At 45.5% G+C, this 25,005-nt stretch overlaps 1 protein-coding gene across 1 annotated transcript in view; it reads right to left on the bottom strand.

Moving 5' to 3' along the window:
* Positions 1-24,252, bottom strand: part of c7h8orf34 (chromosome 7 C8orf34 homolog) — an 880,642-nt gene extending 856,390 nt beyond the window's left edge. Inside the window, exons 1-4 of the mRNA XM_085993120.1 lie at positions 24,079-24,252; positions 13,094-13,232; positions 4,680-4,811; positions 3,819-3,947 (exon numbers count right to left, since the gene is read on the bottom strand). Coding sequence (XP_085849246.1) covers positions 3,819-3,947; positions 4,680-4,811; positions 13,094-13,229 — 397 coding nt within the window. The 5' untranslated portion in view covers positions 13,230-13,232; positions 24,079-24,252. The remainder of the gene's footprint in view (positions 1-3,818; positions 3,948-4,679; positions 4,812-13,093; positions 13,233-24,078) is intronic.
* Between the last annotated feature and the right edge of the window lie 753 nt (positions 24,253-25,005).

Raw genomic sequence — 25,005 nt, 5'->3', positions numbered from 1 at the left:
GGGACTGAAACTTGTCTCTGTTGACAGCACTTTTCCAGTCTGATTTTATGGCTTTTTACTCCCTTGGCTCATTCCACAGCATTTCTGCTTCTCCTGCACCACCTCCAACATCTTTTGAGATCCGAATATCCAATTCCAAGGCAAGGGCCTACCCGAAGCTCTCAGATGAGGCACTGCAAATGTTGTTAGAGAGGGTGAGAACTAGCATGGAGGTCCTCTTCCACTCATTTCAGAGGAAGAGGCCTGCCAAAGAAACCAAGGCGTGTGGGTGCAGCTGGCAAGGGATATAACCTCCAGATCTGTGTGTAGATTGGAAGACTGCTTCTGTGTATTGATGAAATGCCATCCTGTTGGAAAGCATTAACATGATTTGATGCCAAAATGTTGGCGTTATGCCATCTGTTACTTAGCCTTAGGCAGCTCCACATTGCGGGCAATGCCACACTTGCGTTGTCAGGTTGGTGGCCTGACTGAAAGGAGGCCAGAGAGTCATGTCCATTGTCAATGATGTCTTAGGATGGAACCAAGGACATGTGTCAACTTGGCCAACCTATACAAATTTGGCCATGATAAGTTCATCCCTTGCATCCCTAGCAGCCATGTGCTCACATGCTGCCACTGCCACTAGTCGAAACACCGGCGTTCTGACCTCCTCCTGCTCCTCCTCCTCCTCCTGTTGCTCCTCCTCCTGCTCCTCCTCCTCCTCCTGCTGCTCCTCCTCCTGCTCCTCCTCCAGATCATCATCCTCCTCAGCCTTCTTCTTCTCCTCATCCTCATCCTCATCTGAGGTCCAAGGTGAAAGGAAATGAGTGTTTCCCATTCTGCTTGCAGATGCCTCCTCTGGGGAAGCGCTCATTGTAAGCAGGGTGAGGTTCTTCCCAGGAGGTCCCACAGTTGATGGAGTCAAGCTGTAGCACCTCCGACTTCGGAAGGCCTTCTAAAAGTGCTCAGAGACCTTTTAAAGCCAAGGTCTGGCGCCTGCAAGTAAGCCTTGCTGCAGTGAACGAGGTCTTGTTAGACCTGCAGCAGTGAGGAGGCCACCCACGAGTCAACCCGCCTGGTTTACCTGGCGTGGTTCAGAAGTTGCGTGAAGCAGGCCGAAATGATGGTAAATTCAGGAGGGCCTCTCAAAATAGGATTAGAGAGGCCCTTAACAAGCATTTGCAGTAGTTAATTAATGCTATGGCCAGCTGGAGGTGGGAGCGTTTCCCGACCACCAAAACTGGCACTGGTGAAATCCCACAGAGGCAGGTTGGAGTCAGGTTTCTGACCCGGCCTCAGTAGTTCGAATTTTCCCGCCTTTCCCGACTCCAAACCCGCCTCCTCCAGCGTCAGAAAATCGCCCCCAATGAGTACAAAAACAAGGAAGTTATGATGAACCCTTAGAAAACACTGGTTCGGCCACAACTGGAATAATGTGTCCAATTCTGGGCACCGCACTTTAGGAAGGATGGGAAGACTTTAGAGAGGGTGCAGAAAAGATTTACAAGAATTGTTCTAGGGATGAGAGACTTCAGGTACATGGATAGGCTGGAGAAGCTATGGTTGTTCTCCTTAGAGCAGAGAAGATTGAGAGGAGATTTGATAGAGATGTTCAAAATCATGAGGGATGTAGACAGAGTAGATAGAGAGAAACTGTTCCCATTAGTGGAAGGGTCGAGAAATAGAGGACACAGATTTAAGGAGATTGGCAGAAGATCCAACGACGACATGAGGAAAAACTTTTTTACTCAATGAGTGGTTAGGATCTGGAATTCACTGCCTGAAAGGATGGTGGAAGCAGACTCAATCGTGGCTTTCAAAAGGGAATAAGATAAGTACCTGAAGGAAAACATTTTGCAAGGCTATGGGAAAAGGGCGGGGATTGGGACTAGCTGAAGTGCTCTTGCAGAGTGCCGGCACGGGCTCGACGGGCCGAATGGCCTTCTTCTGTGCTGTAACCGTTATATGATTCTATGATTCTAACATGGGAACACTGAAAGTTCCATATTTTTGCACTGGAATAGGAGACTAAAAACTGATTAAAGCATAATTGCCAGCATCCTCTATATAAAACAAGCTTTAGCATTTACTATAATGATTATTAAATACATAAATTAAAATTGTGACAGTGTTATTGAAATGCAGTGGGTATTATTGTTCCAAAATTCTGGACTTTTTTCCACTCAATTGCTAGCCAATCCTTTAGATAACTCAGCTAATGAAAATAATAGTGTCTGCAAGCAAAACATCAGAAATACCAATTACAGTACACTTTAAAAAAAAATCATTAGTAAAGGAGCTAAATAGTCAATCTCTCTGATTATAACCATCTTTATTAATCTATCAGTCTGATCGGCGGATGCTGCTTGTCTAATAAGTTCCTATTACATTTCTGATGCTGACTTGTGCACTAGGAATTACGTATTGTTTGAGATGGGATGAGTGATAGGTCTCACTGCTGACAGCTTCAATTAACATAGACCCCATTACTTTTATTGAAATAAACAGCATTAAGATAATCAGAGTATTCAATATTGTGGCCAGGCTCAGTATAAAATGTTGATAATATTGATTATCGTGACAACAATAAATGTAGTGAGAACCCTTATATGTGTGCTGATGTGCGTGCCTGGTGTATTCTTGAAGGAATTATTGAAGACATCAGACCATACTCAGGACACATAAAGAACCTACATATCAAAAAACAAGCTCAAAACTAGTTTTAAGCTAAATAAATAACTGAAAATGTTAACCCATAGCATGTGGCAGAAGCAGGACCCAGTTTTAAGTGGCTCTCTAAATCCTGATTTATTCAATAAAAACCCAAATTACTGCAGCAGTGTACCAGCCGCTTGCTGGGACAGCCAATCTGCTTTGTCCCAGATGTAAGCAGGTTATTAAAACTGTGGTTGCAGAACTGGAGGGCACAAGTAGAAAATGATCATCTCTCAAGTGAGATGAGAGATCCAAAGCAACAGTAAAATAGACTCCCACCAAAACTAGCTGATGTTCTGTTAATTAGGCCCTTAGGAAAAAGGACATAGGCATAAATAGAGACATAGACAATCAAGTGCTCTATGATCCTGGCACCATGGCAATACAATTGTGGAATACAGTTGGGACAGGTAGAATAATAGTTTGTAGTGTTAGATTATTACCTAGAGTTCCACAAGACTAGCCTGGGAGTAAAGGAGACATTTCTCACTCTTTGTAAAAGTTTGAGTTGTTGCTTGTCACCTTTCTCAGCCCGTTCAATGCTTAGCAGCAGCATGGCACATTTACAGGCTGAAACTTGCATCTAAAACTGTCGCAATGAAATCTTAAAGGTACTTAATGCAGCATATACTAGCTGTATGTTCAGTTACAGACACAGGATGGGCTGCATGTTGGTCAATCACTGCATGTGCTCCTTAAATTTACAACATTCAAGACTACTATCTCTGCTTGCAGGACAAAACGGCACATCCTAAAGGGGAACACCCAAAGTAGAGAAGGGTCCCAAAGTTACAAGCTCTTGATTCCCTTGAGTAAATCCTTCTGAACATCCCTGCCTAGAAGGATATCAAGGGAATGGGGAAGGTGAAGCTGGAGTTCTCTGCCAGCTCAGGGTTAATACCATCTTATACTTAGTCTTTTTCCCCTTCTCACTCATACACAGGCATACAAACAAGCACAAAAACATCACAGTATCTTACTAAAATAAAGCTCCAGCCCAGTGTAAAAGTATTTTGTATCAATCAATCTTGTAGGACACAAATAGGGTGATTGTGGTTTCCTGTTAAAAAGGGTGGTTGTGACTTCCTGTCACTATGCTAATCATAACAAATAATACTCACTACGAGAGAGGTTCTCCAGGGCCTTGCCTAACTTCTTGCTTTCCTGAAGGATGTGATTCAGTTCATCAAAGTTGTGGCTTTCTGGTTTTGTTCGCCAGTCCCATGCAGCATGTTCTATTGACCTTGGTACTGCAAACATTAAGGAAAGTATAAGTACAGTCAACAGCTTTTCCTCATTGCTTCTCACTGACATTTATGCATATTTTCTCATTAATAGGTTTAACTTTGCTTGACACTATTGCAATAATTAATTTAACTGAACAATGCACGGTCAGCAACATCAGTCCCAAATGGAAAGATGGGATTTCAAATTAGTTTTATCTATCTGTATGTATTTGCATAAAGCTTGTAAATATTTGCATTAAGAGGAGAATGTTGTCTAAAAGATAATCTAACTTCTGATTTACAGGGTTATGTACATTATTTCATCTATGTGAATTGTCTTCTTTTTACCTCAAGCACCATCCTGCTGGTTATAATATTTTCAGAAGCTTTATTTAGAAGTCACTTGCCCTAGTTTTCAAACATCAATAATATAATTCAATTTTGAGTCTGAATGACAGCTTATACATAACCTAATTGGCTCACTATCAGTGTCATCTACAGCATCATTGGTAATTTCAAGCTAGCTCAACCCATTGAATTGTTCTGGAATCCAGCCAGACAAAGAAGAACCTCTCTAAATAACCAGTAGCAAGAAATTTCTATTTTTCAATATTGTATAATATTCCAATAATCCCAAAATATCAGACATATAGATATATCAGGTTTGATTACAATAGGTCACAAGAGCTGCAGCACTAACAACTAAAACTAAATGAATAATCCAAAGGAAGAGCAACTAAATGAAAACATGCTTACAGGACTTTGATTCTGGTGATGGTGGCGATATGTTGGAGACAGCAAGGTCACTTTTTGACTTTTTCGGTTTTTTGGCATTTGTTAGCCACGGTTTATCATAACCTCTACAATCTCGCCGTGTCCCTTTGTTTTCTGAAAGTAAAGCAAACAATAAATCAGCAAGAAGGAACTGGAAGTTGGTTAAACTAATATACCATTTATTAAATAAGTAATCTGTGGATATTTATACATGCTTATTATACTCAGAAATTTTGATGCAAAATTATTTATGGGGCCAACTGTATCCCCAAACTGTTCAATATTCCAGCTATATGTCATTATAAAATTCCTTCCTTACATCAGATATTTTCAGTACTTATGGGCTGGTTAATCCTCTGTAGGGTAGACATCCACCTGTCCCTCTGAAGCTGACCCAACCCCAAGTCATTTTCTGGGGTCGGAGGTCAATCAAGATGCATGGTGGATTTCCGCTGGGATTCCCACTACCATGACGGAGCCTTCAAGTGGCCGGCCAAAAATATTTCTGCCCCTTTAAAAGCTACTGCTGCAGCACCAAAAGAGGTGGCCTGGCATTTAAAAGGGACAGAAGAACCCTAAAGATTCTAAAGTCACCTGCCTTGTAGGCCTCAGCAGAGATCAAGGCCTATAAAAGAAGATAATTGGGAGCATGACTGGATGGGGAGGAGGCCCTGTTCCCCCACTAGGGGATCTCAAACTGTTGCCACCCCTTCCCAGAACCCAATGCCACATTCCACATGGCTGCCCTGGGAAGCAGCAGTAAGTGAAGCCAGGATAATCTGCCGGGGCTCTGCATCAGTTTCCCTGCTGCCTTTTGAATGTGGTGGGCGGGAAGGAACAGCCAGCAGCAGTCTCAACAAGGGGAGGGAAGTCCAGGTCAGGGCGGTGAGGCGGCGGTAGGCTTCAGCGCCCAAATTCTCCCTCATTCTCCACTGCAGAGGAGAATCTAACCCTGAGTGCCAGCCTAAATGTCCAACTGCAGTTCATTCAATATTAATGATGTGGAGATACCGGTGTTGGACTGGGGTGGACAATTGTGAGAAGTCACACAACACCAGGTTATAGTCCAACAGCTTTATTTGAAATCACAAGCTTTCGGAGCGCTGCTCCTTCGTCACTTCACCTGACGAAGGAGCAGCGCTCCGAAAGCTTGTTGTAATGTCCGTGTGTAATTGAGACACGGACTGCAGAAGTTGGTTATAACAGGTGTTTACTGAATGGAGACAAAACTGGAACTACTATACAAAGTTACTACACAGGCTTATATACGGGGGTGGTCACTACTGGTACTGCAGTATACAGGGGCTGCAGAATATAGTTCCTCCTTCAAGGTACATACACTACAATTCCTCCCCTTTTAGCTAAACAGTACATAACATTCGATTAATAATTAAATAACATATTTACAATTACAGTTGCTATATACATTAGCTGAAGTTAATCAATTATAAATTCAGTCTTTGAGGAGGCTTCCTGATTCTGTCCGGATAACGCCTCTTTGGGGTATCAGGTTCTTCTGGCAAAGTTGATTCGGGATCAACGTCGTTGTTTGGTTCGTCTGCTTCCAATATCACCGATTCTGAGGTAGATGCAATTGGTACTTCGGTTTCATCACCAGGTGTATAGGATCGTGGTGTAGATTTGACATTTTCCAGTGACTCTAGAATCTGGTCAGCATGGCGTCTTACAATACTCTCTCCAACGTGCACGGTATACATTAGAGGTCCTTGCCGTGTGCAGATCGTTCCTGGCTGCCATTTCTCTGTGCGGTAGTCCCGGGCCAAAACTGGTTGACCTATCTTGAAACTCCTGGTTGGCCTTTCATTCATATTCTGAAACTGCCTGTTCTCCACATCTCTTCTGATGTTTGGCTTAACCAAATCCAAGCGGCATCTTAGTCTTCGATTGAAGAACATCATGGCTGGAGTTTGGTTGGTAACCGCATGTGTCACATTCCGGTAGGCAAACAAGATGTTATCCACCTTGTGTTGTAGGGGTATGTCTTCATTACACATTGCCTTGATAGCCTTCTTGAATGTTTGAACGAACCTCTCAGCCAATCCATTGGTGGCTGGATGATATGGGGCGGATGTGTAATGCTTAACACCATTGTTCTTTAAGAACCTCCGGAACTCTTCAGACACAAACTGTGGTCCATTGTCGGAGCAAATCTGTTCAGGCAGCCCATTTCTGGCGAATATGGTTCGTAAGACTGTGATAGTTTTTTCTGTGGTGGTTGAGGACATTTTTATTACCTCTGGCCACTTTGAATGTGCATCCACCGCAATTAAAAACATCGAGTCCAGACCAGCAAAATCAATGTGTACCCTTTGCCATGGAGATGAGGGCCACTCCCATGGATGTAGAGGGGCTTGTGGTGGGGCATTTTGGACCTTCTGCATCCTGTACAGCTCTTGGTCATCTCTTCGATTTCTCTATCGATTCCTGGCCACCACACAAATGCTCTGGCTAAGTTCTTCATTTTTACCCCTCCCAGATGACCCTCATGAAACTCATTGAGCACTCTATCCTTCAATTTGGGTGGAATTACTACTCTGGATCCACACATCAAGGTTCCTCGGCACACTGACAGCTGTTCTCTTCTCGGCGAGAATGCTGGCAGCAGTGGTTCGCCATGTGCTGGCCATCCCTTCACCGTTAAATCATAGACCCTGGAGAGTGTTGGGTCATTTCGTGTTTCCTTTTCTATGTTTGCATTCGTCACAGGTAGACATTCGACTATGGTCGAGTGGAATATCTCCACAGGATCCACTGCAGGTGCTTCTTCCACCGTCGGCAACGGTAGGCGCGACAATCCATCAGCATTCCCATGCTGTTTAGTTCCTTTGTACTCTATGTCATATTGGTGTGCCCCTAGGAAAAGGGACCACCTCTGTAGCCGTTGTGCTGTCATTATCGGGACACCCTTCTTAGGGTTGAAAATGGAGACAAGAGGTTGATGATCAGTTAGTAGAGTAAATTTCTGTCCGTGCAGGTAGTGATTGAACTTCTTCACCCCCCACACCAGGCTGAGGGCCTCTCTGTCAATCTGGGCGTAGTTACGCTCAGCTGAAGTTAACGAGCGTGACGCAAAAGCTATCGGCCTCTCTGAACCATCAAGGAATTTATGTGACAGTACCGCTCCAATGCCGTAGGGAGACGCATCACACGCCAGTCTTATCGGTAGTGATGGGTTGTAGTGAGCCAATACTTCTCTTGAAGTGATCAGGCCTTTACACTTCTGAAAGGCCCGCTTACATTCATCGCTCCATTTCCATGCTACTCCAGTTTGTAGCAGGGCATTCAGTGGGTGAAGAATTGTGGACAAATTCGGCAAAAATTTATGGTAGTAATTCACCAATCCGAGGAATGACTTCAGTTGCGACACATTTTCAGGCGCTGGAGCCTTAACTACCGCTTCAATTTTGTCAGGGGACTTATGTAACCCCTCTTCTTCAATCACATGGCCACAATACGATATTTGTTTCTTAAAAAACTCACACTTGGGGCAATTGGCTCATAGCCCATGTTCTCTTAGTCTAGTGAGCACCTGCTCTAGGTTGGCAAGGTGTTCACTGTCATTTTCACCTGTCACTAGGATGTCGTCCAAGTAACACTGAGTCCCCGGAATCCCTTGCAGGACTTGTTCCATCGCTCTTTACCATATAGCCGGAGCTGATGCTACTCCGAATACCAGTCGATTATACTGGTAAAGACCTTTGTGAGTGTTTATCGTGAGATATTTCCTAGAGGATTCTTCAACCTCCATCTGCAAATATGCTTGCGCTAGGTCAATTTTTGTAAAACGTTTCCCTCCAGATAGTGAGGCGAAAATATCTTCTATCCTCGGAAGAGGATACTGTACTGTGTGAAGGACTGGGTTCACAGTCACCTTGAAGTCCCCACAGATGCGAACCTTCCTTGGCTCCTCAGACTTATTGTTTAACGTTTTCTTCATGACAGGAATGATGGGTGTCGCCCACTCACTCCAGTCTACCTTAGATAACACGCCTGCATTCTTCAGATTCTCCAGCTCTGCCTCGACGGCTGGGCAAATTGCATACGGTACCGGTCTTGCTTTGAAAAACTTGGGAATTGCATTCTCTTCTATTTTTATCGAGGCGGTTACGCCTTTAAGAGTTCCCAGTACTTGTTGAAATACCTCTTTAGCGTTAGCTAAGATTTGTTGACAATCGTCCAGGTGTGACGTCGTCATCCTTTTTACCAGCCACAGTCAGTGCCTGAATGGAGTGCCAGTCTAAACTTATCTTTCTGATCCATTCACATCCCAATAACGGTGGTCCACTATCTTGCAGTATGTACAGATACAATTTCTGTATTTCCTTGCCGTTGTATTCGACAGGCACCCTTATTTTCCCTCTGGGGTATACTTTCTGCCCCGTATATGTCTTCAAGACAATGGATGTGTCTTTCAAGGGTATGTGTGAGAATAGCCGCTCATAGTCTCATCGATTCATGACGGTCAGGGCTGATCCTGTATCCAATTCCATTTTGACTTGGGACTCTGCTATCGTGAGGGTGACCCAAATGGTTCGGTGATCCTCTTTTGCGATTACGTTGTGTAATTTGAGACAGCTTAGTCTCTTGTTCCCGGATTCACTATCGCTCTTCTGGTCTTCGGAACTACTGTCCGTCATCTTTTGTACTTTCCTGTACTTTTCCTTAGTAGTCTTTTTGTTGTCGTTAGTCTTCTTCCCGGACCTGCAAACTCGTGCAATGTGTCCCATCTTTCCGCATTGCCTGCATGTTTTGTCCTTGAACCAGCAGTCCTTCTGGTCATGGGTTGTTCTGCCGCAGCGATAACATTTTTCAAATCCCCGTGTCATTTCATGGGTGCCGTATTCCTGTGGCTTTTGCTGTATTTCTGCAGCTCCCCTTGCTGCTGCTTCGTACGATACTGCCACGCTGAAAGCCTTATCTAGCGTCAGCTCTTTCTCTGAGAGTAACCTCTTCTGGGTTCCTTCACTCAGGAGTCCACAGACAAATTTGTCCCGTAGGGTATCTGCCAGTCCTGCTCCGAACTGGCAGTGCTTTGATAGCTTGCATAGTTCCGTAAGGTAATCAGCATTGCTTTCATCTTTATGCTGATTTCTCTTGTGGAATTTAAATCTTTCTGCTATCAGCAGCGGTGTAGGATTTAGGTGTTCCTGTAGGATATCAACAATTTCGTTAAAACTCTTCTCCATCGGTTTGACTGGAGTGATCAGGTTCCGCAATAGGCCGTACGTTCTTGCGCCCATTAAGTTTAGTAGTACCGATGCCTTTTTCTCATCGGCTACTTCATTTGCCTTGCAATATACTTCGACTCTTTCCACATACGTGGTCCAGTCTTCTATTTCATTATCGAAGGCAGTGATATTGCCAGTCTTCGGCATCTTGGAGATCTAAGATGGCGCCTCCCGCGCTTTGCCTTCTTCCCCGATTGAACAAAATGGCGCCTCCCACGCTTTGCCTTCTTCCCCGATTGAACAAAATGGCGCCTCCCGCGCTTTTCCTTCTTCCCCGCTGGATTAAGATGGCGCCTCCCGCGCTTTCTGTCTTTTCCGCTGCTGCCAACGCTGTTGCTGGCGTTTTTATGCCTTGATGGCGACGCCCTATGGTCTTTGCGTGCTTCCCCCCGCGCTGCTGCCAACGCTGCTCTCCGCGGTCCCCGTGGCAAACTGCAGCTCCTCGCGGCTTTCTGCGCTTCTAATTTCTTTTTCTTTTATTTTAATTACTTTTCCCGTTGTCAGAGCAGACCCTATGGGACACTTTCCTCCCTCTTCTCGGGTCTGTACGCTGCCCGGCTTCATAGCACCGGCCGCGCCCTGTGTGCTCCACCCTCTCTCTCTCTCTCCTCTTTCCGACAACGCTGCTCGGCCCCGTTGAAAAGCCACCCGATCGAGCTCTGGCCCGCCGCAGCCCAGGAAGGATCAGTGTACTACCTGCCACCAGCCCGATTAGTTGGAACACCATAGACTGGAGAATCAAACCCAGCTCTCGACAGCCTCTCCTGCAAATCTTCGAATTCGATGAATCAGAGGGCGGTTGCCCACGGTCGACGCCCGTTTCTTCTGTTTGTTTCTTTTTCTTTTTGGATTTCTTCCTTCTGGCTTCGACCTCTAATAACTTCGCTTCAGGGATGGATCCCCGTGAGGTGGTGCAGAACTGTAGGTAAGTTCGGATCTGTTCGTCGCCAATGTAATGTCCGTATGTAATTGAGACACGGACTGCAGAAGTTGGTTATAACAGGTGTTTACTGAATGGAGACAAAATTGGAACTACTATACAAAGTTACTGCACAGGCTTATATACAGGGGTGGTCACTACTGGTACCGCAGTATACAGGGGCTGCAGAATATAGTTCCTTCTTCAAGGTACATACACTACACTTGTGATTTCAAATAAAGCTGTTGGACTATAACCTGGTGTTGTGTGACTTCTCACAATCATTCAATATTAAGTTCTAGCATTCCAAATGTTGCAACTGGAGCAAGCAGCCAATGTGCAGCAAAGAATGAGCAGCAGCCACGCTTGCTTAATTATATGTGATGCACTTCTTATGGCACTCCCTTTATGGTTCAGTAGGTAAAAACACTGCATAGTCCATGAATACAGGCCTGGATGGTCCTTCAATCCTTCGGCTTTGAGCTAGCCAGAGTGAAAAGTGATAAAAGTTGCCCTCAGCATCGTTAGACTAGGCAGCAAAAAAGCAAGGGTTCCCATGCATAATTGATAGCCAGTGACCTCTTTTCTCCTCCACATGGCTGGGCTTTACTTTCCTAGACTTGAGCATGATTCAGAGTAATTTGACAGCCATCTGAAGTCACCAAGCCAATTGAAGCCACACTTTATACTCTGCCACAATATGGAGATAGGACAAAGGCAGGTACTCAGTGCTGCGGAAACTAGAATTCAAAGAAATTTCCATCATAACTAACCAAAAATATTGTTTTATGATGATCTCTTGTGGTAAATTAGCAAAAGTAGTTTTGTGTTCATGGCGAGAAGTGAGATTAGTCTATCATACAGTTGGTGAGTTAGGAATAGCAAGATACATCGTTTGTTAAAACAGATTTACTAATCACATGTTTGAAATTAGTAAAATGAGAATGATGATTATGGCTGCAAGCTCGCATTTCAACACTGTCGACCATTCCATACTCCTCGAATGTCTCTCTTCCACAGTCCACTGTGTGGCGCTGCTCTCTCCTGAATCTATTTCTATCTATCACACTGTACACATTACTTCACTTCCAATTGTTCCTCCTCCCGTGCCCACCTTTGGTGTAATCCTTGACTCCCTCTTCTTCATCGCTTACATGTTATCTCTTGGAGTACAGTCAGCCATCATGTATATGCTCTACTTCATCACCTCCTTCATCGACCCCACACCTGTTGCCTTCATATCCTCTCCAACTGGCTATCTGACATTAAAACGTGGATGAAACAAAACTTCCACCAGGTTAATGTTGATAAAATTGAAACAATTCTCTTTGGCTTCCACAAACACATATGCATATCTAGCTTCGACTTCATCCCGCTCCCTGGCCGTCACCTCCGGTGAGATGTTACATTGGCACAATGCTCTACCCTGAGCCAAAATTCTGGCCCATACCCAATCTGTCACTAAGACCATTTTCCATCAACTCCTCAATGTCACTACCTCTGCCCCATCTCTCACCTCTGCTGCTGAAATGAGGATCCATGTTTTTATCACTAGTACTTTCCTTGCTGGCCTCCCTGCTTCAAAAAGTAATGTAAAATGCTACAGTAAGGACAGTGTTCCTATCAGCCCACCTTCATCAAGCTCCACTGGCTTCCTGCATCTCAGAGAATCAACTTTAACATTCTTATAATCACCTTCAAATGCCTCTCCTTACCTCTGATCTCCTTCAGCCCTATGTCCCTGCATATAGCCTCCAGTTCTTCAATAAAAGCCTCAATGGCCAGCCCAATACATCAGGTATGCCTGCTTCATGCAGCTGTACTTACTGGTTGTGCAGGAGATGTAACTGGTAGGATTTCCGGGAGGGCCCAGGATCCTGCCAGATACCCCTAAAAGGGGCAGGAAAGAAACATTCACCCCTGCTTTCCATCAGAAGTTCACATGGGTGCCAAAAATGGTAGAAACCCAGCAGAAATGGGTTCTGCCTCAATTTCCTGTCTCTCCACTGCCAGTACACGGGATTTCAGCCTCATGATAGTGTGGCATTTCTAGTCCAGTGTTCTTTTACATAATTTAATTTCACAACAAAGCCATAAGATAGTAAGGTGACCTGTTGCTGTGTGAACTAAACTTTACTCTTGAGGAAAGAAAGATATTCAAGGATTACTATAACAGTTAATACTCTACATGTTTGAAGAACTGTACTGAAGACAGTTTCTGTCATTACCAGTTTCAGCCCACAGAGCAGCTGAGCCTGAAAGTGTTCTTTGTAGCTGGCTGGGACTTCCTTGCTTATTTTGCAGGTGACTTATTAAAAATGGAATTGGCTGATCAGGTGTCTCCGTTATCAGTTTTGTCATCATCTCCTAAGTGGAAAAAAAGAAAAGGAAAAATGGCTGTTTGAAATATGTGACTTATCACCACCACTTGTACATCTTTTGCCACATTGTTATTTGCTGAACATATACAAATGTGTCTGTTGTTCTATAAAGCCCAGCAGGGATCCTGACCAATAAACTTTACTTGATCAATACTTTACGCTGTGGCTCAGTTGGTAGCACACTCGCCTCTGAGTCAGAAGGTTATGAGTTCAAGTCCCACTCCAGCGTAAATCTAAGCTAACACTCCAGTGCAGTGTTGAGGGAGTGCTGCACTGTCAGAGGTGCCATCTTTCAGATGAGACGTTAAACCAAGGCCCCATCTGACGTAAAAGATCCCACGGCACTATTTCGAAGAAGAGCAGGGGAGTTATCCACAGTGTCCTGGCCAATATTTATCCCTCAATCAACATAACAAAAAAACAGATTATCTGGTTATTATCACATGGTTGTTTGTGGGAGCTTGCTGTGTGCAAATTGGCTGCTGCGTTTCCCACATTACAACAGTGACTACACTCCAAAAGTACTTCATTGGCTGTAAAGCGCTTTGAGACGTCCGGTGGTCGTGAAAGGCGCAATATAAATGCAAGTCTTTCTTTCTTTATGGCTACTGATGCATGAACATATCTCAGGTTAACATACAATGGAGGCTATATAATCACAATGAACACAACAGCTAAAGAATCCACTTGGGATTCGGGGGGTTGGGGGGAGTAAAAAAAAACCAATTGGAATCACAATTTAAAGTTTCAGTAATAGCATTGATTATATTTATATACATTTGACATAAATTGCTGATTTATAATAAGCTATGAGGAAGAAAGCATGGCACAAATATTACTGATGTTAAAAGTCACCTCAGGAGTCTCTGCTGCCCCCAGTGATAGTCAGGGACCAGTTAAAGACAAGGGTGGCGAAATTCGGTTACATCCCGTTTGGGGGCGGTAACCGAATTATCGCCGGAGATTTAGCGCCCAACGCGGAAGTGCCACCCCGGCCGCTAAATTCGGCTTACTGCCCTGGCGAGGAAGCGGAGCACTATCTCGGGCGCGCCACTTGCTCTTGGAACGGTGTCGGGGGTGCAAAGCGCGGTAGCGTCGGAGTGCTACGCGGCCGCTCCATGTAGCACTGTCGCATTTCAATGCCCCTGCCCTTCTGTTAAAGGGGAGGGATGCTGTGAGATCTGCAGGGCCTCCGATGGCCCACACTTGCCCACCAGGGTGGCGTGGTGCCGTGGCTGCGTGCTGGTGGCCAATGACCACGCCGAGGGTCACCACGGAGGCCCGGCCTGGAGGTCGGCCAAAAAATAAATGGCGGCACAGGTCGCGGCCACACTTCCCTTTATTTAGCGCCCCGCAAGCAGAGGTCGGCCTAGCTCGCGAACTGCGAGGCTAGCGCTGACACCGCCCACGGCAGCCTCACGGGGCGCAGCTGAATTTCTGCCACGGGGCACTAGGGGGTTGTGGCGCACGGCGATGACATCATTGCCAGTGGCACAGCGGCCTGGGCGCTACCCGTGGAGGCGCGCCTCTATCGGGTAGCGTCTCAGTAGCGCCCCGCTGAATTTCTTGGGGGGCGCTATTAGCACCCCCGCCCGGGCGATAAGCCCTTTCTGCCCCATTTGTGCCCCCGGAGGCGCGAACGGCAGACACAAAGGAGCCGAATTTCACGGCCAACGACTGAACTATAAATTAGAAGTCACAATGGAATGGCTCCTTCTTTCCACTGCTGTACAATAGATCATTCTAAGACTATTCAACTGACTCCAACTTATGTTGCAGCTGACATCTTGGGGCACCCTTTAAAACATGTATCCTCTTAGAGTGACATGGACTGGCTGACTTGAGAATCATTGCCAGCTCTGCATCGTTCTCTGGTGACTTAATCTTAATTACAATGTGTCATTTACATTGATCCAAAGCCAAACTGGTTGGGAGTGCCACAGATCCCTGGAGACTGTCCCCAGAATAACTTCAAACAGTAAAGGACCATGAACAACTATTTCACATTTATACTAAAGCTTTTTAACACAGTTTTTCACTTGAAATAATCGGGTCACTTCAAACCTTTTTTTTTGCTTAACACGGAACACAATTTCAGTTATCTTTGTGTATGGATTCAGTGAGATTGATTGTCTAAGAATACTTTATTAGAAATAGTCTTATTAAATATGTTCAATAATACCAATATTTTTGCACACAAAACTTGTATCAATGTCTAGTCTGGAAGTTGCAGCTTGTAGATTCCATACAGAACAGGAACTCTGGCTTTTGGCTTGGAACCTGCAAATGCTGGATCCACTGTTATGAGATGTAACGTTTGTCAAAAGTGGAACATGTTACATTATTAACTTAGAAACACTGGGGGAGAAATTTGGTATCACCTCGTTTGGGGCACTAATTTTTGAAATAGTGAAAAATTAGCGTCAGGCGCTAATGACTCTGATCTGCCCCTAAATTGGCTGTTAGTGCTCCTGGAAAGAACTGGAACGCTAAATCAAGCGCTAATGACCTAAAAGGGGTGCTACCAGCAGAGCGATATGAATTTCAGATGATATGCAATTAGGAATGATCCTTCACACTGGCCCCTTCCAGCTCTTAAAGGGGAGGTTGCATCATTGTGTAGATCCTCATTATCAGCATTGCTGGCGGTGAAGGCGACCTGCTAACAACTCAATCCCCTGATCATGATGGCTGATTCCACTCCCAGGGAGAGAGCTCATCATTTCACAGACAAGGCATTGGAGGCATTGATCGTGGGAGTGGTGTGAATGAGGGCAGTGCTGTTCCTGGACACTGGAAGGAGTCCATTGCCCCAGGTCTTCAGGGCAATGTGGAGGAAAGTGGCCCAGGAGGTCTCAGCCAGTAGTGTGGTCGTACGCAGCCTGACACAGTGCCGGAAGAAATTCAACGATCTCACTCGGGTGGTCAAGGTGAGTACATGCTTCACCAGGTCCTACCAGCATCTGAACCTCAGTCTGTACACACTGCACAAACCACCACATCCCCACCACTCACCCACCAAGCTTCTGCACCTATTCAAACTCACATCCACATCACACGCCTTGCCTACAATCACAGCTATTCAACTACAGCAAGCATATCTCCCAAACACATAGCTGGACTCTGACTCACTCACATTTGTTTCTCTTGCAGGCCAAGATGGCCCACAATAGGAGGGAGCAGCAGAGAACAGGCATGGGTGATGTGCAGCTCCAGCAGCTCTCAGACCTGGAGGAGCGAGTGCTGCGACTCATTGGGCAGCAGGTGGTGGGCGGCATGGCTGTCGGCAATGTCCACCCCCTTGGGGTCAACAATGGTATCTTCGGCCCCTCTCCTTCTCTCATCCCACTTCCCCCTCACACCACAAGCCTTTCCCACTTTCCAGCTCCTGATGCTATCTGTATTCCTTGCTCCCTTCCTACTCCCCTGAACCCACCTTAACATGAGTCTTGTGCCTTTATGCTTTCAGAGAATCAGCAACCAGATGACCAGCCTATTCCTGAGCCCCCCCCATCACTGAGAGTGAGGAAGGAGAAGAGGAGGAGGAGCAAAGCACCGCGTCACTGCATCTCTCACCCACAGGCACCACCTCAGATACTGGCAGTAAACAACCTATAGAGGCAACTTTAGTAGAGGGCTCTGCACTGGGTGATGCACTAGGGATTGTATTGATTTCTTTGTGGGTTCAATGACGAGACATTTATGAAAGAGAATGTCTTTTAATCTAAAGTTTGTTCAACTCTGGTTAACAGCCTTACAGGAGACACCATGCTAGAAATCCATCTAAAACTAAACCAAAACTAAACTCAACTGCTTGTCTCTCACATGACCTCTGCTGGTCAGACATAAGTAATCAATCAGGCAAACATGCTGGTAAGGCATCATAATCAAACAGGCAAATACCATCACTATTTGCTGATATCATTACAGGGATGAGCGGGCTACAGCAAGGCCAGGGGGAAAGGGTAGCTCGGGAGCCAGCTCCTCGGAGGGCGAGTTCGAGCACGAGTTCTGCTGCAAAGGACTCAGATGAGGACCTCGATGGGGAGGCGTTCACAAGTAGGGTGATGGCCATGCATTCCGAGATGATAGGTGCAATGGCAAGGGTGCCCAACAGCCTCTTGGCAATGGTAAGGAGCGTGGAGGAGTCCGCCTCCAACATTGCACTGAGCTCTGTGCACACCATGGAGCCCATCATTTCCACTGTGCAGAGGATGGTGGACTTCCAGAGAGACCGTGCGGATCCAGATCTCATGACGTATGGCGTGGGCGGTGTGGCAGCTTCCATTGCAGCACAGGTGGATGCGACGCAAAATCTGACTGCTCTCGTGCAGTCTCAGCTTGATGCCACACAAGCTCTGACTGCTGCCATCATCGCTGGATCCACCACAGTCCACCGGGGATCTCACGGTGTTGCAGCAGGCCATCAATCTGTGCTCCAGCAGATTGGTAGGGATGCTGAAGTGCTGCCCCGGGGGAGTGGGAGTGGGTCAGTGGAGCATAAGAACATAAGAAATAGGAGCAGGAGTAGGCTATACGGCCCCTCGAGCCTGCGCTGCCATTCAACAAGATCATGGCTGATCATCGACCTCAACTCTACTTTCCCCCCCCCGGTCTCCATATCTCTTGATTCCCCTAGAGTCCAAAAATCTACCTATTTCAGCCTTGAATATACTCAAAGACTCAGCATTCACAGCCCTCTGGGGCAGAGAATTTCAAAATTTACAACCCTCTGAGTGAAGAAATTCCTCCTCATCTCAGTCTTAAATGGCCGACACTTACCCTGAGACTATGCCCCCTAGTTCTAGACACTCCAGCCAGGGGAAACAACCTCTCAGCGTCTACCCTGTCAATCCCCTCAGAATATTGTATGTTTCAATAAGATCACCTCGCATTCTTCTAAACTCCAGACAGTATAGGCCCATTCTACACAATGTCTCATCATAGGACAGCCCTCTCATCCCAGGAATCAATCTAGTGAACCTTTGTTGCACCGCCTCCAAGGCAAGTATATCCTTCCTTAGATAAGAAGACCAAAACTGTGCACAGTACTCCAGGTGTGGTCACACCAAGGCCCTGTATAATTGTAGCAAGACCTCCTTACTCTTATACTCCAACCCCTTGCAATAAGGGCCAACATGCCAATTGCCTTCTTTATTGCTTGTTGTACCTGCACGCTAGCTTTCTGTGTTTTTTGCATGAGGGCACCCAAATCGCTCTGAACACCAACATTTGAAAGTTTCTCACCATTTAAATAATATTCTGTTTTTCTTTTCTTCCTAACAAAGTGAATAACCTCACATTTCCCTACATTATACTCCATCTGCCACCTTACTGCCCACTCATAGCTGAGGCCCCAACACTGATCCTTGTGGAACCTCACTAGTTACAGCCTGCCAACCTGAAAAAGATCCGTTTTTGCCTACTTTCTGTTTTCTGTCCATTAACCAATCCTCTATCCATGTTATTATATTACCTCCAACCCCATGAGCCCTAATCTTGTGTAATAACCTTTTATGTGGCACCATATCGAATGCTTTTTGGAAATCCAAATATTCTACATCCACTGGTTCCCCTTTATCTACCCTGCTAGTTACATCCTCAAAAACTCTAATAAATTTGTGAAACATGATTTCCCTTTCATAAAACCATGTTGACCCTGTTTAATCATGTTATGATTTTCTAAGTGCCCTGATAACACTTCCTTAACAATGGATTCCAGCATTATCCCGATGTCTGATGTCAGGCTAACTGGCCTGTAGTTCCCTGTTTTGTCTATCCCTCCTTTCTTGAATAGCGGTGTTACATTTGCAACCTTCCAATCCACTGGGACCATTCTAGAATCTAGGGAATTTTGGAAGATCAAAACCAAAGCATCCACTATCTCTTCAGCCACCTCTTTTAGAACCCTAGGATGTAGGCCATCAGGTTCAGGGGGTTTGTCGGCTTTTAGTCCCATTTGTTTCTCTAGTACTTTTTCTCTACTTATATTAATTATGTTAAGTTCCTCACCCTGATTAGACCCTTGGTTCCCCACCATTTTTGGTATGCTTTTTGTGTCTTCTACTGTGAAGACAGGTACAAAATATTTGTTTAACGTTTCTGCCATTTCCTTATTCCCCATAATAATTTCTCCTGTCTCAGCCTCTAAGGGACCAACGTTTAATTTTGCTACTCTCTTCCTTTTTACATACTTGGGGATGTTCGCTGATAACTGCACAGTGTTCAGTGCCATTCACAACTCCTCAGATAATGAAGCAGTCCATGCCTGCATGCAACAAGACCTGGACGACGTTCAGGCTTGGGCTGATAAGTGACAGGTAACATTCACCCCACAAAAGTGCCAGGCAATCACTATCTCCAACAAGCAAGAGTCTAACCACCTCCCCTTGACATTCAACGGCATTACCATCACCGAATCCGCCACCATCAACATCCTGGGGGGTCACCATTGACCAAAAACTTAACTGGACCAGCCACATAAATACTGTGGCAACAAGAGCAGGTCAGAGGCTGGGTATTCTGTGGCGAGTGTCTCACCTCCTGACTCCCCAAAGCCTTTCCACCATCTACAAGGCACAAGTAAGGAGTGTGATGGAATACTCTCCACTTGCCTGGATGAGTGCAGCTCTACCAACACTCAAGAAGCTCGACACCATCCAGGACAAAGCAGCCCGTTTGATTGGCACCCCATCCACCACCTTAAACATTCACTCCCTCCACCACTGGCGTACCATGGCTGCAGTGTGTACCATCTACAAGATGCAGTACAGCAACTCGCCAAGGCTTCTTTGGCAGCACCTCTCAAACCCGCGACCTCTTCCACCTAGAAGGACAAGGGCAGCAGGCACATGGGAACACCACCACCTCCAAGTTCTCCTCCAAGTCACACACCATCCTGACTTAGAAGTATATCGCCGATCCTTCATCGTCGCTGGGTCAAAATCCTGGAACTCCCTACCTAACAGCACTGTAGGAGTACCTTCACCACACGGACTGCAGCAGTTCAAGAAGGTGGCTCACCACCACCTTTTCAAGAGCAACTAGGGATGGGCAATATATGCTGGCCTTGCCAGCGACGCCCACCTCCCATAAGCAAATTAAAAAAAACTTGTAGAAGCTCTTACAATCTGCTTTTATAGTTCTTGCTAGTTCTCTCTCATTCTATTTTTTCCCTTTTTATCAATTTTTTGGTCATCCTTTGCTGGTTTCTGAAACTCTCCCAATCCTCAGGCTTACTACTATTCTTTGCAACATTATAAGCTTCTTCTTTTAATCTAATGCTATCCTTAACTTCTTTAGTTAGCCACAGTTGGATCACTTTTCCCGTGGAGTTTTTGTTTCTCAATGGAATGTATTTTTATTGAGAATTATGAAATATTTCTTTAAATGCTAGCCACTGCTTATCTACCACCATACCTTTTCATCTATTTTTCCAATCTACCTTTGCCAACTCACCCCTCATACCTATGTAATTGGCTTTATTTAAGTTTAAGGGGGAAAAATTGGGTTGCTTTGTTTTGTGAAGCACCTACCACCTGGGCGCGGCGCCGCTAACGCCTCCCACGAAATTCAGCGGGAGGTTAGCGGCGACGGTAGCTGGTAGTGCCCCGCGGTGCTGCACCTCCAGCGATGACATCATCGGTGTGCGCAGCGCCTCGGCCACAAACTTTGGTCGCGCCCCCGACCTACCGCTGGACGATATGTCCGACAGGGTCAGGGTGGCGTTTTTGTGGCCACGGCGGCGCTAATTAAAGGGAAGGTGCCAGGTGGCCATTTTTTTGGGCCACCTGCCAGCACCTGCCCCCTTTCACCTCCTCATGAGGGGTGCCGGCCACGATCATGAGAGCATCTGTAACCTTGCCGATGCAGCAATGGACGGCAAACTGCGATATGTTAGATATATCTCCTGTTGCACACTGGAAGGATCCACTGGCGTAGAAATTGAGGGTGACTGTGACCTTGACTGGCACTGAGAGAGCCGTGGTGCTCCTGATGTGAGGCTCGAGGTCTGGCTGCAGGAGGTGGTGGAGCTCTGTGACCACATCCTTGGTGAAGCAGAGCCTTCTAAGACACTGCTCCTCAGTGAGATTGATGTAGGAGAAATGCTGCTGGAATACCCTGGGAGGGTAAGGCATCCTGTTGAGAGCCCTGTTGGCCCTCCTCCCATTTGGCCACATTTTGCAATCTTTCTCTCTGCCTTCGCTGCCTCCGACGTTGATGCTGGAGGGCGAAGTCCAGTGCCAGTACAGCCCCCATTAAAGTATGGAAATGTTGCACTTTAAAATCTCACCTAAATGAAAGTGAGTAATTTTTCTGAGGTAGAAGACTCTTTCAAGTGAAAAATGCTGAAATCACTCAAAACGCCGCTTTGCCTATGTCAAACTGACATGGCAGCATTTTTTGCCAACTAAAAATAAATTGGATGTTGACGCCTTTATATAGCGCTCCTCCAGCGCTCACCCGACTGCATACCGCCTCCTCTACCTGTTGTTGCTAACGGGTTCAGGCAGGGGGCGAGAGTGAATTTCTGAGCTGGGGTGCTGTGCAGCCGGATGATGTCATGATCTCCGGCTGCAGGAGAGCGTGGCGCTAGTGGTTACACAGTCGCTAAGCCGGTAGCGCCCCCCGGAGGCACTAAGGTACTGAATTTCTCCCCCATTGAATGTTGCGCTGTGAGTAAATTAGCATCTAGTCCAGCTATACTACATACTTTGGTTGCCTTGAAGCAATTTCTGCTTTATAGCAGATACTGAACAAAGCACTGCAGCCAAGTCCAGGCTTTAACTCTGGATACAAGTGCAGCTCAAGGAGATAGCTTCACACCACCTCAGCTTAACATCGGCTGCAGTGTAACTGCAACCAATGGGAACTTTAAAGTTTTAATTGAAATTTAAGGAAACCAATTTAACGTTAGTAAAGAGCAATCAACCCTTTACCAACACTAAAATTCCCCCTGCATTCAGTCAGTGATAAGCAGAACTTTACATTTTTAAATGTGCATGCATCGTGCTTTGCTACTCCCCAGTTTGAGAACAGTGTGGAGCCAGTAATATTGCACAGTGCTGCCAGCTAACACTTCCCTCAAGAGTAGGTACTACTCTCAAATGGTACAACAGTAATAACAACTTGCATTTATATAGCGCCTTTAATGTCGTAAAATGTCCCAAGGCGTTTCACAGGAGCGTTATCAGACAAAATTTCACACCGAGCTACATAAAGAGACATGAAGACAGGTGACCAAAAAGCTTGGTCAAAGAGGTAGGTTTTAAGGAATGTCTTAATGGAGAGAAATGTAGAGGTGTAGGGAAATAATTTGAGAGCTTAGGGCCCAGACAGCTGAAGGCATGGCTGCCAATGGAGGGAGTGCACAAGAGGCCAGGATTGGAGATATGCAAAGTTCTCTGAGGGTTGTAGGGCTGGAGGAGGTACTTGTAGTAAAATCGCAGCATTAATTATTCACACAGGTTAGGTTGATTGGCTATGATAAATTGACCCTTAGTGTTAGGGGGATTAAATACGTGGGGTTACAGGGATAGGGTGGGATATGTGTTGGTGTAGGGGTTACAGGGATCGGGTGGGATATGTGTCGGTGCAGGCTCGATGGGCCGAAATGGCCTCTATCTGCACTGTGGGGTTTCTGTGATTCTGTGAATACAGACACTAATTCTGCACAAGTCCTACTGCTCGCTTACAAAAAGCAAGCATGCAATATTTGACATTAGGACCATTGCTAGTGGTATTTTTTTTCTCATTTAATCACATAGAACAGATCTTGGAAGCGTTAAAAAGTATTGAGTCTCCATGGTATGAGAAGACAACTGTGATGGTATGCAGTGTGTCTCCCTCTGCATCTTAAAGTAAGAGATTAGCGTGCAAAATCAAGGCACATGGGATTGGGGGCAAGGTATTGACTTGGATAGAGAACTGGTTGGCAGACAGAAAGCAAAGAGTTGGAATAAACGGGTCGTTTTCCGAGTGGCAGGCAGTGACTAGTGGGGTACCGCAAGGATCGGTCCTAGGACCCCAGCTGTTCACAATATATATTAATGATCTGGACGAGGGAATTGGATGTAATATCTCCAAATTTGCAGACGACACAAAGCTGGGTGGGAGGGTAAGCTGTGAGGAGGATGTCGTGAAACTCCAGTACGATTTGGACAGGTTGGGTGATTGGGCAGAAACATGGCAAATGCACTATAATGTGGATAAATGTGAGGTTATCCACTTTGGTGGCAAAAACAGGATGGCAGATTATTATTTGAATGGCAATAGATTGGGAGAAGGGGAAGTGCAAAGAGACCTGGGTGTTATTGTGCACCAGTCGTTGAAGGTAAGCATGCAGGTGCAGCAGGCGGTTAAGAAGGCAAATGGTATGTTGGCCTTCGTAGCAAGAGGGTTCGAGTACAAGAACAAGGATGTCTTGCTGCAGTTGTACAGGGCCTTGGTGAGACCGCACCTTGAGTATTGTGTACAGTTTTGGTCACTGTACTGGCCGTGCTAGACGTGCTCCTATCTAGCTATCCAGCAAGTTAGACACTCATTCAAAAATAATTCTTCTGAAGCGGTTGCTGTTTTGAAGCTTTTACTTGAACAAATTTGTGAAACTGTAAACAAAGACAAAGTATGTTTTGTACATAAACTGAGTACTATATATTCGATATTACATAAGATATAAACATATTTACAACAGTAGAATAGACTAATTGTATAACTAACTAACATTTTAACTAACTTCTATAACTATCAAATATTAACCTTTTATAAACATAGTATTATCAAAATATTACTCTGACAACATTGCTATTATGCTAAGAACCAAAGATACTCACAGATATTGCGCTTGGCCTAACATATGAAATCAGATTACATTGGATTGTAAATGGAACCTCTCATGGCAGATTCTTCATTACTCAAGTCAGGTTCTTCCTGGCAAAACTGCTTCCTGGGATCAACAGGAAGAAAGGTAGGAAGGTCAAATGACCTCTCACAGGAAGAAAGGAACAAAGGTCAAATGACCTCACACAGGAAGAAAGATCAGATGACCTTTCCAGCATACAAACTGTTAACACAATAACCGCCACCAGAGGGTGCTATTGCATGCAAAAATGTCCAGAATGTCACATAATGTCCATCGGTCCAGAACAGTCACCTTACCTGAGGAAGGACATTCTTGCCATGGAGGGAGTGCAGCGAAGATTCACCAGGCTGATACCTGGGATGGCAGGAATGACGTACAAGGAGAGATTGTGTCGATTGGGCTTATACTCACTGGAGTTTAGAAGATTGAGAGGGGATCTCATCGAAACCTATAAACAGGGGTCATAGTCTAAGGATAAGGGGTAAGCCATTTAGGACTGAAATGAGGAGGGATTTCTTCACCCAGAGAGTGGTGAACCTGTGGAATTCTCTGCCACAGAGGGCGGTGGAGGCCAGTTCATTAAATATATTCAAGAAAGAGTTGGATATATTTCTTGAGGCTAAAGGGATCAAGGGATATGGGGAGAAGGCAGGGACTGGGTACTGAATTTGGATGATCAGCCATGATCTCATTGAATGGCGGAGCAGGCTCGAAGGGCCGAATGGCCTACTCCTGCTCTTATCTTCTATGTTTCTATGTTTCTATGTAACTGCAGTCAAGAAGTTTCTCAGGTGAGTAACGTTAAAAAACCATGCCTGTGGTCAGCAGACGTATCACTCATTTGGACTCAGATTTCCTTATTTTAATTTTAAAACATAGGTGTGCATGAAATTTTCTC

The sequence above is a fragment of the Somniosus microcephalus genome, chromosome 7 (assembly GCF_052327205.1).
Source record: "Somniosus microcephalus isolate GS21.2 chromosome 7, FLI_Smic_1.0, whole genome shotgun sequence".
In the NCBI taxonomy this organism is placed as follows: domain Eukaryota; kingdom Metazoa; phylum Chordata; class Chondrichthyes; order Squaliformes; family Somniosidae; genus Somniosus; species Somniosus microcephalus.
The sequence above is the reverse complement of the archived record's forward strand: the minus strand, read 5'-3'. Positions and strand labels throughout refer to the sequence as shown.